The sequence below is a fragment of the Sapajus apella genome, unplaced genomic scaffold, assembly GCF_009761245.1.
Source record: "Sapajus apella isolate SASKATOON/1434 unplaced genomic scaffold, GSC_monkey_1.0 scaffold67, whole genome shotgun sequence".
NCBI lineage: Eukaryota > Metazoa > Chordata > Mammalia > Primates > Cebidae > Sapajus > Sapajus apella.
In genome coordinates this window covers 6,181,080-6,196,077 of record NW_022437007.1, presented here as the reverse complement: position 1 = coordinate 6,196,077, position 14,998 = coordinate 6,181,080, and the positions used below count along the sequence as shown (strand labels likewise).

Here is a 14,998-nt window from a genome sequence, read left to right as displayed (position 1 = left end):
CTTAAGGGAGAGGGGATATGGAAAGAGGCTAGTTAAAAAATACAAAATTACAACTGGATAGGAGGAATAAGTTCTAGTGTTCTTTAGCACTGTAGGATTATGATGGTTAAGAATAGCTTATTTTCAGAGAAAGCTAGAAGAGAGATTCCCAGTGTTCCCAACACAAAGAAATGATCAAAGTTTGGGGTGGGGACCAGGCGCGGTGGTTCACACCTGTGGTCCCAACACTTTGGGAGGCCGAGGCAGGTGGATCACGAGGTCAGGAGATTGAGATCATCCTGGCTAACACAGCAAAACCCCGTCTCTACTAAAAATACAAAAAAATTGGCCAGGCGTGGTGGTGAGCACCTGTGGTTCCAGATGCTCAGGAGGCTGAGGCAGGAGAATTGCTTGAGCCTCAGAGGCAGAGGTTGCAGTGAGCCGAGATTGCGCCACTGCCCTCCCGCCTGGGCGACAGCGAGACTCTGTCTCAAAAAAAAAAAGTTTGGGGTGCTGGATATGCTAATTACCCTGATTTGATCGTTACTCAGAACATGCCTGGCTCAATCTTGGTCATACAGGGATTTTTTCCTGGGAAAGACAGAACACGGTTGTTTTTGTTTTATGGAACAATAATAATCTTAAAAAAAAAATGCAGGCTCATTAAGTGGAAAAGAAAAGGGGGCTGGATAGTAAGGAAACATTGTATTCCATGCTGCTGGATCACCCATTTCAAAACAATGCTAATTAAGTAGCATGCATTTAGTTAGATAAATGTGTTTATAATTAGGCCTGCTTCTCATTTGAAATGTAACTAATTGAGAGCCATTAATTCCCTGTGTTAGGCATAACAAGGGAGGGTCTTTTCCTGTGGGTTCACAATCCTCATCTTTCAGAGGAGATCATGTATTGTTGAAAGACTTTAGTCCTCCCTTCTCCCAAATAAATCCACCAGGGGTTTGGCTATTGACAGAAGGAGTGTGAGGAGGGGACAAGGCCCTGGGCAGCAAAGGCCTGTGATAGCTTTATAAAGCCAAGCATAAGTGATGGCCGAGTTTCCATTATTACAAAGAAGTTTTGGTGGGGAGGGAGGTTCAATAATTTGACAAGCAGAAGCAGTTGCTCCACATTTTATTGTTTTCATTCAGTATTTAGCAAGTCATAGTAAACATGAAAATTGAAACCGCTGGGAATACACAATGATACAGATATAATTTTAATCCAGGCTTCTAAGTAAAAGAGAAGACTATCTGGAATCATTTGCAAAGACTCCTCTGACAGCTTTTCCAGGACAGGTGCCACTGTGTCTTTTGACTCTCTTTTAAATTTTTATTTTTAATTCAGGTAAAAAGCATATAACAATGTTTATTATCTTAACCGTTTCAAAGTGTACAGTTCAGTCGGGTTAAGTACATTCATATTGTTGTGCAATTTCTTCATTTTAAAAAATTATACTCATGAAAACAAATCTACTCTAAAAATTAGCTTCAATTATCCAGGACTCAAAAAGAAATTGCCTTCAACTTCAAGATCCAGTAAATATTTAATATTATGGGTATATTGTTTTAATAATGCTTTATTTTATGAAGTTTGGCTATAACGTAATAGCACTGGTTCCACACACATTGCTCTCATTATTTTATATAGTTTAAATTATTATAAGTTGTATTTTTAATAACCTTCCTTGTTTTACCATTTCCATTTATTCCTTGGTTATTAAAATGTACAATACTCAAATGCATTGCTAAAAAATAATAATATCATTCTGAGTGGCCTTTCCCCTTTGGTTTGTTATACCAGATTTTGGATAAGTAATGTTTCTTCTTTATTAATATTGCAACTGATTTAACAAAAAATGTCTCATGAATTTCTGAAATGACTTGATATCCTACAGCAACAGACAGATGGAATCAAAGTAACAGTCATGAGCTCTTAGGAAGGTTTTCTCAAACAAAAGTCCTAGCTTCAGACTACAATTCTGAGTTACTCTAGTCTGATTTCTCAGTCATTTGGAAAGGCCTCTCAATTAAAGCTCTATCAGCCTATAATCTACTCATTTTGTAGAGAGGATTGTTTATTATTTCTGTCCTGCCCTTTGAATGTTCTTAGGAGCTGTACACAAGGGAATACTGGCAGAAGGAGGTATTTCCTAATGGGTCCCAGGGGGAGGTACTTTCCGATGGTTCTCATAACTTTTTTTTCCATAGTCATCTATTTTAATTAGTTTTATCTAGTATATGCCCATATAACTGCTTTCCTTCCTCTCTAGATGCATTCCTCAGAGGGTTTTGAACTTCCTAAATTCTGATTTATACCAATTATCATGTATCACTTCTCCTTTATTTAGTATCTTTTTAGGTTTTGATTTGTTCCAACATTCTGGTTTTTCTTTTTTTTTGAGATGGAGTCTTGCTCTGTCGCCCAGGCTGGAGTGCGGTAGCGTGATCTCAGCTCACTGCAACCTCCATCTCCCAAGTTCAAGCTATTCTCCTGCCTCAGCCTCCTGAGTAACTGGGATTACAGGTGTCCACAACCAAGCCCAGCTAAATTTTTGTATTTTTGGCAGAGATGGGGTTTCACCATGTTAGCCAGGCTGGTCTCAAACTGCTGACCTCAGGTGTTCTACCCACCTCGGACTTCCAAAGTGTTGGGATTACAGGCGTGAGCCACCACGCCCTGCCGAGATACATCTTTAGGATCTTAACACAGTGCCTGTCCAGTTAGTAGACATAGGTTCTTTATTATAATTTTCCATATTATCAAATGTGTAACTTATAAATAAATTACCAAATGCAGTAGTTTTAATAGTTAGGCACTTAAGTACTTTTGATGAAAGGCTTATTGCTGGATAGTTGGATGATTCATTTCCCTTATTCTTTCCTCCTTAAGCTGATTGTAGAGCCCATGGTACATTAGTCAGTTTTTAATCAACTTGTCAGGATATAATTAATGGGACATTTTTTTTCCAGTCGAATTTTCTTTTCTTTTTTTTTTCTGAGACAGAGTCTTGCGCCGTCACCTGGGCTGGAGTGCAGTGGCACAATCTCGCTCAGCTCACTGCAATCTCTGGATCCCAGGTTCAAGCAATTCTCCTGCCTCGGCCTCTCAAGTAGCTGGGACTACAGGTACACACTACCATGCCTGGCTAATTTTTGTATTTGGGAAGAGACAGGGTTTCGCCATGTTGGCCAGGCTGGTCTTGAACTCCTGACCTCAAGTGATCGCCTGCCTCAGCCTCCCAAAGTGCTGGGATTACAGGTATAATCCACGGCACCTAGCCCAGTTGAATTTTCAAGTGAAGTAAAATAAAACCTTCAGACTCATTATTCATGACTAAGTGATTTTCTTCTTCTTAATCAAATTGATTCTACTTGGTGTGGGTATGCATATTAAAAGAATTTTATGTAGACCACCTCATTAAGTATTTTGAATTAATTCACTGCCCTTCTGTTGAGAGATTTCCTGAATTTCGATTTTATCCCAAGGCCCAGTGTCCTGGAATTCTTCCAACAAATTCTTACTATTCTAGTTTCCAAGATACATAGTATTAGATCTTGTCACATATTCAGAGCTCTGGCTTTAGCTTTCCTTGGGCCATCTCTTTGGTGGACCCGTTGAGCTGCGGGGAAGACCCAGCAGGCACCGGGAGGGGCTGTGTGCACAGCAGCACGACTCCCACACACCAGGGGTGACCAGCCGCAGCCTGTGTCCAGGCTGACACTCTTACAATGGCCAAACTAAAATGTCGTCATTACTAGAAAGTAGAAATCAGGAGTCGGAAGCAGTAATTCCAGATTGGGAATAAGTCACCTGCTTTGCTCTTGTAAAGGCTGATATATCTGTGACATGCTAACCCCAGAGACCACTGCCTTTGTGTCCACCTTTGCTGTCTAGGTGATCTTTACGGAGCCATAGGCTCTCCAGTGAGACTGACTCGCACCGTGGTGGTAGGGAAGCAGAAGGACTTGGTCCAACGAATACTTTATGTCCTGACCTACTTTCTCCGTTGCTCTGAGCTACAAGAAAACCAGCTGACCTGGAGTGGCAATCACGGTGAAGGTGACCAAGTTTTAAACGGGAGCAAGATCATGACAGCCTTGGAGAAAGGAGAGGTGGAGGAGTCTGAGTATGTGGTCGTTACGGTGAGGAACGAGCCTGCTCTTGTACCCCCCATCCTACCACCAACAGCAGCAGAAAGACAGAAGCCCTGGCCGGCAGAGTTTCCTGAGAGCCCAGAGGGCACTGACAGTAGAGACCCGAGTCTTAAACCTGACAAAGAAGCTCACAGGAGGCCGGAGCAGGGTTCTGAGGCTTGTAGCACAGGGTACCAGGAGCCAGCATTGGATGGCTCCTGGAAACCTCAGAATGGCTTTTGTGGGGATGAAAAAAATAAAGAGGCACCACAAGATGGCTCTTCAAGACTTTCCAGCTGTGCAGCTCTGGGGGCAGGAATGAAGCTGAACCAGCAAGCTGTCTGTGAGCTATGTAAAGTGGAGATGCCTACAAGACTGCCAGACCGGTCAGTGGCCTGGCCTTGCCCTGACAGACATCTCCGGGAGAAACCTCCCTTAGAAAAGGTCACTTTCCAGATCGGGAGCTCCGCATCTCCAGAGTCTGACTTGGAAAGCCGCATGAAAAAAATGGAGGAACGGATGAAGGCCTGTGACCCCTCGCTAGAGGCCAGGGCAGCCACTGATGTGGCTCAGGACCCGCAGGTTTCTGGGAGCCCTTTCAACCCTGGCTTTCAAGAGAGCATCTGCTGCCCTCAGAATCAGCCTTTGGAGGGGGATGAAGGCGAGTCTGACAAAGGTTTTGCAGAGGACAGGGGCCGCAGAAACGAAGCGGCGGCTCATGCTGCAGGGCAGCTCAGCCATGCTGCCAACTCGGACGCAGCCCCTGCCACTGCGGCAGGAACCGGAGGGAGGAGGCTGGAGGCAGCTAGAGGTTTGTATGTGAAGGCTGCGGAAGGACCTGTGCTGGAGCCTGTTGCCCCCAGGTGTGTCCAGCGGGGCCCTGGCCTGGCGGCTGCTGCAAATATCCCCTGTGGGGATGCCAACAAGAAGGCCAACTTCAGGACTGAAGGAGACATTCCCCGAAATGAAAGCTCGGATAGCGCCCTGGGAGACAGTGACGACGAAGCCTGCACTTCCGCCACGCTGGACCTGGGTCCCGGTGCTGACAGGACTGGGGGGTCCTCGGAAGTGGAGCTGCCTCTGCCAAGGTAACTCCGGCAGGCTGGGAAGAAGAGGGCACTGAGTTCGAATTCCCCTCTCCTGACCTGACATCTGTGATCGCGTTAGCTACTGTTGTCTGCTTCCCACACTGTTTTTTTTTTCCACAGAACATTAGCAGTACTATCAATTCCATTACAAATGGCTTCTCGCCAGTCCTTCCAAGGATGGCCACTGGCTTAGCACCACTGAGTTCACAGGGGCAGGCGGCCGGTGGTTGTCTTCGAAGCCATTGTGACCCACTAGGGGAAGCTAAGGGATGTGGTGGAGGTGGGGGAGGGAACAGGGAGTTTAATTGTCTGTCAACTGCAGGGAAGGTCCGTGGCTGGCAGCAGATGCCTTGCTTGGGAGGTGGTGGATTACACTCACCGTGTGGCCTCTCTCCTGCTGACCAGAGCAGTGTGAGGTGGTTGGGAAACTGCACCTCTTCCTTATAACACTCCGTCAGGTTGATTATCTGGTCTGTGATGACTGAAAGCAGTAATTAGAGATTTCTTCTGATCTTCGGTACTGTCGTTGGCACCACTCTGTGCAGATATGTCAGATTCCTCAAGCCAGGCTTTTGGCAAGAGCCCTTCCTCAGACTTTTTCTTTCCTCAGTATTTTGACACAGACTGCCTGGTGGATGTCCAATATGAGGAACAAAAATAAACTCATAACTAGCCATGGATATACTTTCCTTGCCACCCCCCCACCTTCCACTTTAAAATACTCCCTTTTCTCCCCCAGTCCCTTCCTTTTTCTCACACCTGTGATCCACTTAACTTGAGGCTTGGTGACATGTACCACCCTGAATCTTTTGTTTACCTGTGTCATTGGGGTGCTTGTACCAATTATAATGAATGAAGAAAGTACATTTGCAGCTGTGCATTTTAATGGGCCAAATGTTGTTTTAGGTCTCAGAGCGTCAGCACTCAGAATGTAAGGAACTTTGGCCGCTCCCTTCTGGCGGGCTACTGCCCCACATACATGCCCGATCTTGTGCTTCACGGGACCAGCAGTGACGAGAAGCTGAAACAGTGCCTGGTGGCCGACCTCGTCCACACAGTCCACGTAAGTGATCCCACGTAAGTGATCTGGCTGCCGACAGTCTGCCAGCCAAGGTCTTGGCCGACAACGGGTGTTTAGACTGAAGAAGGACTAGTTAAGGATTGTTGATGGAGATGTGGGCAAGGTTATGGGAACCAACTAGGGCTAATGAAGCACCTGGGGCCTAGCAGCAGCTGGAAGCTAGAAGCACACCTGGGCCTGGGAGCGTAAGGGGAGGGAGCACGACATCAGAGCCCTGAAGCCTGAGCGAGGATGAGGGGCGAGGGGCGGCCTGACTGCAGGAGCAGTGAGGAGGGGGTGACTTCCTGCCATCCCTTCTCCCGTTCTCTGATCTCTTTCTGGTGCCTCTCATTGGCTAAGCCCAGCTGAAAGCCAGAGATCAGGGGCACCCCTGTTGCAGACACAGCCCTGTGGTGCTTAGAGGTCAGCCTCCTGGGGCCCAGAACAGGACAGAGAAGGGCAAAGAGTTGCTCTGGTGGTGTTTAGGGGAGCAGATAGGCTGGACAAATGGAATAAACAGCACAGATGGTGATAATTATATGCCATCACGGTGAGGACCGAAGAGGTGTCACATATGGTTTGTTTTTATTCAATCCTTAAACAAGTTCCTAAAAGTAATTTATTTTAACTGATTTGTCATTAAGTTCACTTTGATGGCTGCATGAGGATGACTGTATAAAGATTGACAAGTCTTACTGGAAAATTGTCTTATGGCTGCCATTAAGTGCTTTCCTGCTGTCTGCAGTGCAACAGGAACTAAGCAGTTAAGGAAACTGTCAATCTGATAGGCCTGTTTTTAATTGAGCTGTTATTGGGCAGATGTGCAAAAATAGACCTTTTGTATTGGAAACATTTTGTATCTTGTGCTATAGGGAAAGTCCTCATCACGTTAAGAAAATTGGAATTTGGGCTGTTACGAACCTCTGGACCAACAAGTATTTTTTCTGAGGTGAAACGGAAGGCATTGCGTGTTATCTTTGGCCTTGAGCATCTATCTCCTCTGTGAAGACTAAACATCAGACACAGGCTATACAGGCTAAGGATATTTATGTGAAATGGGAAAAAATGTCAGTAGTAAAGCAGATGTCCTCATAACGTCCCTCAATGAGGAGGGCGAAGAAATGAGGCTAGGGCTGTCCGAAGCTGGGGAAAGCCGGCCCAGTGTACACGTGTGTGGCCAGATGTTCCTAACCCCACCCCTGCTTTGTGGTCACACACCACCCGTCACCCGGATATTCCTCGAATGAAGCTATGAAATTGCTTTTGTCTCTATGATATCATAATTATGTAATATCATAATTTCTCTTCATAGTTGTAAGCACCGTATACTCGTTTATCATTTCATGGGTTCACGCGTCAGTGAACCCTGTAAGAACAATGCCTTCATTGTGTAATGCTGTCTCAGTTGTCCAAAACAATGTCTGATGCCTTGGCAATTTCACAGACTGTATTTATATGTGTTTAGCAACTTCCTATAACATTAAGGCACCTTTTCTGTCTGCACCTGATGTTTATATTCACACATGCCAAACCGTGGGTGTTTTTTTCCTGCTCTGCTATCATTTTGATTCCTAAGAACATTAGTATTGCTTATTGGACCTTTCTTCCATGAAGCCCAGTGATCTGCTTCTGACAGAGGTACCAAGAGACTACATGGGAAATAACAGGATTGTCCTCAATGACATATGCCCTGATTTACTCACTGACCACTCTGGAAATGCAATCTATTGATTGATAACCCTCCTTGAACTTATCTGTAAAACCATTTATGAAATATTTTATGTTTTCCATAGGCTGGCAAGTTCTAATTTTTGTGTATTAGATTTTCATCGTGACCATCTGGCTCTATAATTCTTATATTTGAAAAAACACAACCATGTTTACTCTGTCATTACTCTTCAAGCTTTTTAATATTACATTTTCCCTTTTAGAAGGGGTGTCTTCACACTGTAGCTTTTCTCATTTCTTTAAACTATGGATTCACCCTGAGCGATTGAAAGTTATTAAGCATAATAACCTATATTGTGTCAAATTGTGGGTACATCCAAAGTGCAGCCATGCATGGGTGTTGATAGGAAATTGCAAAGGGTTCATGAAAATATCTTCAGAAGTTTAATATGTTCAGAATATATCCAATTAGTGTTAGTGGATTTCTAATTTCACTTGACACATTCATCATAATGAATTTTGCTCTTGAAGTAGTGTTTTGTTTAAACTGCTTCTCAGACAGGCACTCTGGTCTATGGCAGTGTTTTTTAAAACACACACACAAAACAGGCTTACTTTTGACGTCCATTTACAAACATTTGTTGAAAAATATTTTAGGAACTTTTTTTTAAACACTATACTGATTTTACTGCTCCATAAAACCTAGTGAATATTTAAATTCTTGATTTTGCCAGAGAAAGAAGCAGAGATCCAAAAACAAGTATATGACCAGAGCTAGAGCTGAAATAATAGCTTGTTGAAGAAAATTGTAATAAATTGCTTTATTATAACTTGCTTCCAAAACCTATTTTTTGAGTTGGCCACAGTGGCTTATGCCTGTATTCCCAGCACTTTGAGAGGCCAAGTTGGGTAGATCGCCTGAGCTCAGGAGTTCAAGACCAGCTTGGGCAACATAGCAAGACTTCATCTCAAAAATAAAAGCATTTAAAAAATCAGAAAAAAAACAAACCTATTTTTTGAATATTAATTTCAGTGTTCATGCTAGACTTCAGCAGGTTTTGGGACTTACAATTCTTTTTAGAGAAGGATTTTTAATTCTTTAAAAGCAGTTGATTCAGGTTATTGATCTATTTTCTAGACATGTGCACAATTTGGATTTTATAAGCTGTGTTATGTAAATTAAATGTGCACTTTTTTTTTTTTTAAGAGATTGGGGTCTCCCTGTATTGCCCAGGCTGGACTTGAACTGGGCCCAAGTGATCCTGCCTCATTCTCCGAAATGGCCAGTATTATAGGCACAGGCCACTGTACCTGGCTCTAAATGTACATTTTTATAACTACCAGTTTGGAGTTTTTCTCTCATTGAGAGATTGCTTTGTAGAGCTTCCAATATTAAGAATTTTTTTTGAACTTTTCTTATCCTAGCCTCTTATGAAAGAAAGATATAGTAACTTTATTTCATCTGTTTTCATTTTTATTGCTGACTTTCACATGTCAAGATTCAGAAGTTCTTTAAATATTTAAACATGTATCCTTATTTAGTCCATATACTACCTCTTTTCTGTCATTTGAACTCTCTCTGCCTCCTAACATATAGGTTATACAGCTGCCTTAAATTAGTGTAAAGTAATACGGTTTCATTTTTTTTCTTGCCGCATCTTATGCATTCTTTCCTCTGTTTTCCTTTTGACTTTAAAAGAGAGCAGGGGTGTGCGCCAGCAGCATTCTATGCCTGTGGCTCTTGAGTAGCCTTTTCCCTCTCCTTTTTCCTCCTGTGTCTGGCCTGTGACTACCGCTGACAGGGGTGCTGTAGGGGTTATTATGTTGCAACGTAAGGTGATGGAAGATCACTGACTTAGTGTTGATGGTTTAGGTTTGAGTCCTTGTATTGCTACTCCTTTGCTGATAATCTCAGGTGAATCAACTGGCATTGCTAAGCCCCAGAAAAATGTATTTGGAGGAACAGATGAAATATGATTCAGTGGATAGGAAATTAACTTCTGAAGACAGACCAACCTAAGTTTGAATTATGGTTCACCCCTTAGTGGCTCTGTGGCATTGGTCAAGTGTCTTTAATTTTCTAATCCATACTGTGAACAGTACTTATATCATAGATTTGGTTTGAAGATTCTGTGAGATAATGCATATCAAGTGGTTAGCACATTGCCTGACACACTGCTAAATGCCTAGTGAATGTTAGTTATTAATATATGTGGGCCAGATGTGGTGGTTCACCCCTGTAATGCCAGAGCTTTGGGAGGCCAAGGTGGGAGGATCCTTTGAGATCAGCCTGGGCAGTATTGCAAAACTCTATCTTGAGATCCAAGATGGCCGAATAGGAACAGCTTTGACGTGCGGTTCCCAGCGAGAATGCAGAAAGTGAGTGACAACTGCATTTCCAAATGAGTTTTTACTGCCCACAGACCAGGAGATTCCCAGGTGGAAAAGTGCCACAAGTCTCCAGCATAGCTGTTTCAGCCTGCACACAGGTATCCACACAAAAACTCACACAAATCAGGGTGGCCATTTCAACTGGCGCCCGGAATGCCTGGGAGACAGAATCGCCTGTTCAACTGAAAAAAATGGGGGCTAAAAGAGGGAGCCAGGTGATCTGGCTCAGCTGATCCCACCCCAACAAAGACCAGCAGTCTGAAACACTCTGGATTGAGAGTTTCACAGCAAGGACAGCTGGACCTGGGATGGTCCAGCTCTGTAGGGGGAGGGTATCTGCCATTACCGAGGCAGTCCATCACTACCAAGAAGTCCGCCACTACCAAGGCAGTCCGCCATTACCGAGGCAATCTGCCACTACTGAGGCAGTTAGCCATGACAGAGACAGCCTGCATTATTGAGGCAGACCACCATTACTGAGACAGTTCTAACTATACCTCTATAAAGAAAACTGCAAGGAAGTTCACACAGCAGCTGGGCAGAGCCCACAGCAGCTCAGCAATGCCTCTGCTGGCGCACTGTGACTAGGCTACCTCCCCACTGGGGGGGCATATCTGAATAAAAGCAGCATGTCAGCAATTTATAAATAAAGCCCCACCTTCCCAGGACAGAGCACCTGGGAAAAAAAGTTGGTTATGAGTTCTGCTGCAGCAGACTTAAATGTACCTGCCCAGCAGCTCTGAATGGAACAATGGAGCTCACAGCTCAGCACTTGAGCCCCTATAAGGGACAGACTGTCTCCTCAGGCAACTCCCCAAACCCCGTATATCCGAAGAGACACCTGATCTGACATCTGTCATGTATCCTTTTGGGACAAAGATAACAGAAAAAGAAATTGGCAGCAACCCTTACTGTTCTGCAGGCACTGCAGGTGATCCCCAGGCAAGCAGGGTCTGGAGTGGACCTCCAGCAGTCCTACAGCAGAGGGTCCTGACTGTTAGAAGGAAAACTAAGAAACAGAAAGAAATAACTTCATCATCAACAAAAAGAATGTCCACTCAGAGATCCCATGCGAAAGTCGCCAACTACAAAGACCACAGGTAGATAAATCCACAAAGATGGGAAGAAACCAGCACAAAAAGGATGAAAACACCCAAACCCAGAATGCTTCTCCTCCTCCAAGGAATCACAACTCCTCACTAGCAAGGGAACAAGGCTGGATGGAGAATGAGTCTGATGAATTGACTGAAACAGGCTTCAGAAAGTGGGTAATAACAAACTTCTCTGAGCTAAAAGAACATGTTCTAACCCAATGCCAAGAAACTAAGAACGTTGAAAAAAGGTTTGACAAAATGCTAATGAGAATAAACAGCTTAGAGAAGAATATAAATGACTTGATACAGCTGAGAAACACAGCACGAGAACTTCGCGAAGCATACACGAGATTCAATAGCCGAATCAGCCAAGCACAAGAAAGGATATCAGAGATTGAAGATCAACTCAATGAGATAAAACGAGAAGGCAAGATTGAAGAAAAAAGAGTAAAAAGAAATGAACAAAGCCTCCAAGAAATATGAGATTATGTGAAAAGACCTAATCTACATTTGATAGGTATACCTGAATGTGACGGAGAGAATGAATCCAAGCTGGAAAATACTCTTCAGGATATTATCCAGGAAAACTTCCCCAACCTAGCAAGGCAGGCCAATATTCAAGTCCAGGAAATACAGAGAACACCACAAAGATATTTCTCAAGAAGAGCAACCCCAAGAAACATAATCCAGATTCACAGGGTTGAAATGAAGGAAAAAATGTTAATGGCAGCCAGAGGAAAGGTCAGATTACCCACAAAGGGAAGCCCATCAGACTCACAGTGGATCTCTCTGCAGAAACCCGACAAGCCAGAAGAGAGAGGGGGCCAAAATTCAACATCCTTAAAGAAAAGAACTTTCAACCTAGAATTTCATATCCAGCCAAACTAAGTGTCATAAGCAAAGGAGAAATAAAATCCTTTGCAAACAAGCATTGCTCAGAGATTTCATCATCACCAGACCTGCTTTACAAGAGCTCCTGAGAGAAGCACTAAACATAGAAAGGAACAAACAGTACCAGCCACTCCAAAAACATACCAAATGGTAAAGATCATCGACACAATGAAGAAACTGCATCAACTAATGGGCAAAACAACCAGCTAGCATCAAAATGGCAGGATGAAATTCATACATAACAATATTAACCTAAAGTGTAAATGGGCTAAATGCCCCATTAAAAAACACAGACCAGCAAATTGGATAAAAACTCAAAACCTATCAGTGTGCTGTATCCAGGAAACCCATTTCACGTGCAGGGACACATATAGGCTCAAAATAAAGGGATGGAGGAAGATTTACCAAGCAAATGGAGAGCAAAAAAAAAAGGAGCTGCAATCCTAGTCTCTGATACAATAGACTTTAAACCAACAAAGATCAAAAGAGACAAAAAAGGACATTACATAATGGTAAAAGGTTCAATGCATCAAGAAGAGTTAACAATCCTAAATATACACACACCCAATACAGGAGCACCCAGGTACATAAAGCAAGTTTTTAATGACCTACAAAGAGACTTAGACTCCCACACAATAATAGTAGGAGACTTTAACACATTCAATTGTCAATATTAGACATATCAATGAGACAGAAAATTGACAAGGATATCCAGGACTTGAACTCAGATCTGGACCAAGCAAACCTAATAGGCATTTACAGAACTCTCCACCCCAAATCCACAGAATATACATTCTTCTCAGCACCACATCACACCTACTCTAAAATTGATCACATAATTGGAAGTAAATCACCCCTCAGCAAATGCAAAAGAATGGAAATTATAATAAACAGTCTCTCAGACCACGGTGCAATCAAATTAGAACTCAGAATTAAGAAACTAACTCAGAACCTCACAACTTCATGGAAACTGAACAACTGGCTCTTGAATGTTGACTGGATAAACAATGAAATGAAGGCAGAAATAAAGATGTTCTTTGACACCAACAAGAACAAAGACACACCATACCAGAATCTCTGGGACACATTTAAAGCAGTGTCTAGAGGAAAATTTATAGCAGTAAATGCCCACATGAGAAGCAAGGAAAGATCTAAAATTGACACGCTGTCATCAAAATTGAAAGAGCTAGAGGAGCAAGATCAAAAAAATTCAAAAGCTAGCAGAAGACAAGAAATAACTAAGATCAGAGCAGAACTGAAGGAGACAGGGACAAAAAAAAAAAAACCCTTCAAAAAATCAATAAATCCAGGAGCTGGTTTTTGAAAAGATCAACAAAATAGACCGCTAGCCAGATTAATAAAAAAGAAGAGAAGAATCAAAGCGATGCAATAAAAAACAATAAAGGGTATATCACCACAGATTCCACAGAAATACAAACTACCATAAGATATTACTACAAACAACTCTATGCACATAAACCAGTAAACCTGGAAGAAATGGATAAATTCTTAGACACTTGCACCCTCCCAAGCCTAAACCAGGAAGAAACTGAAACCCTGAATAGACCAATAACAAGGGCTGAAGCTGAAGAAGCAATTAATAGCCTACCAACCAAAAAAAGCCCAGGTCCCGATAGGTTCATAGCTGAATTCTACCAGACATAAAAAGAGGAGCTGGTACCACTCCTTCTGAAACTATTCCAAACAATCCAAAAAGAGGAAATCCTCCCCAAAACATTTTATGAAACCAACATCATCCTGATACCAAAACCTGGCAGAGACTCAACGAGAAAGGACAGCTTCAAGCCAATATCCATGATGAACATAGATGCAAAAATCTTCAATGAAATACTGGCAAACAGATTGCAACAGCACATCAAAAAGCTTATCCATCACGATCAAGTAGGCTTCATTCCAGGGATGCAAGACTGGTTCAATATATGCAAATCTATAAACATAATTCACCACATAAACAGAACCAAAGACAAAAACCACATGATTATCTCCATAGATGCAGAGAAGGCCTTTGACAAAACTCAACAGCCCTTTATGCTAAAAAGTCTCAGTAAAACTAAGTATCAATGGAACGTATCACAAAATAATAAAAACTGTTTACAACAAACCCAAAGCCAGTATCATACTGAATGGACAAAAACTGGAAGCATTCCCTTTGAAATCTAGCACTAAACAAAGATGCCCTCTCTCACCACTTGTAGCAATATAGTATTGGAAGTTCTAGCCAGAGCAATTAGGCAAGAAAAAGAAATAAAGTGTATTCAATTAGGAAAGGAGGAAGTTAAATTGTCTCTATTTGCGGATGACATGAGTATATTTAGAAGACCCCATTGTCTCAGCCCAAAATCTCCTGAAACTCATAACTTCAGCAAAGTCTCAGTATACAAAATCAATATGTAGAAATCACAAGCATTCCTATACACCAATAACAGACTTAAAGAGAGCCAAATCAAGAACAAACTGTCATTCACAATTGCTATAAAGAGAATAAAATACCTGCTAATACTACTAATACTACTAACAAAGGATATAAAGGACCTCTTCAAGGAGAACTACAAACCACTGCTCAAGGAAATAAGAGAGTACACAAACAAATGGAAAAACATTCCATGCTAATGGTTAGGAAGAATCAATATTATTAAAATGGCCATACTGCCCAAAGTAATTTATAGGTTCAAT

The 14,998-nt window shown here is 42.5% G+C and overlaps 1 protein-coding gene across 5 annotated transcripts in view; it reads left to right on the top strand.

Moving 5' to 3' along the window:
- FNIP2 (folliculin interacting protein 2) overlaps positions 1–14,998 on the top strand; it is a 141,641-nt gene that overhangs the window by 103,890 nt on the left and 22,753 nt on the right. For all 5 annotated transcript variants that reach the window (XM_032248554.1, XM_032248556.1, XM_032248553.1 and 2 more), the window contains 2 exons: positions 3,874–5,200; positions 6,107–6,263. In XM_032248554.1, the coding sequence (XP_032104445.1) occupies positions 3,874–5,200; positions 6,107–6,263 (1,484 nt within the window). The remainder of the gene's footprint in view (positions 1–3,873; positions 5,201–6,106; positions 6,264–14,998) is intronic.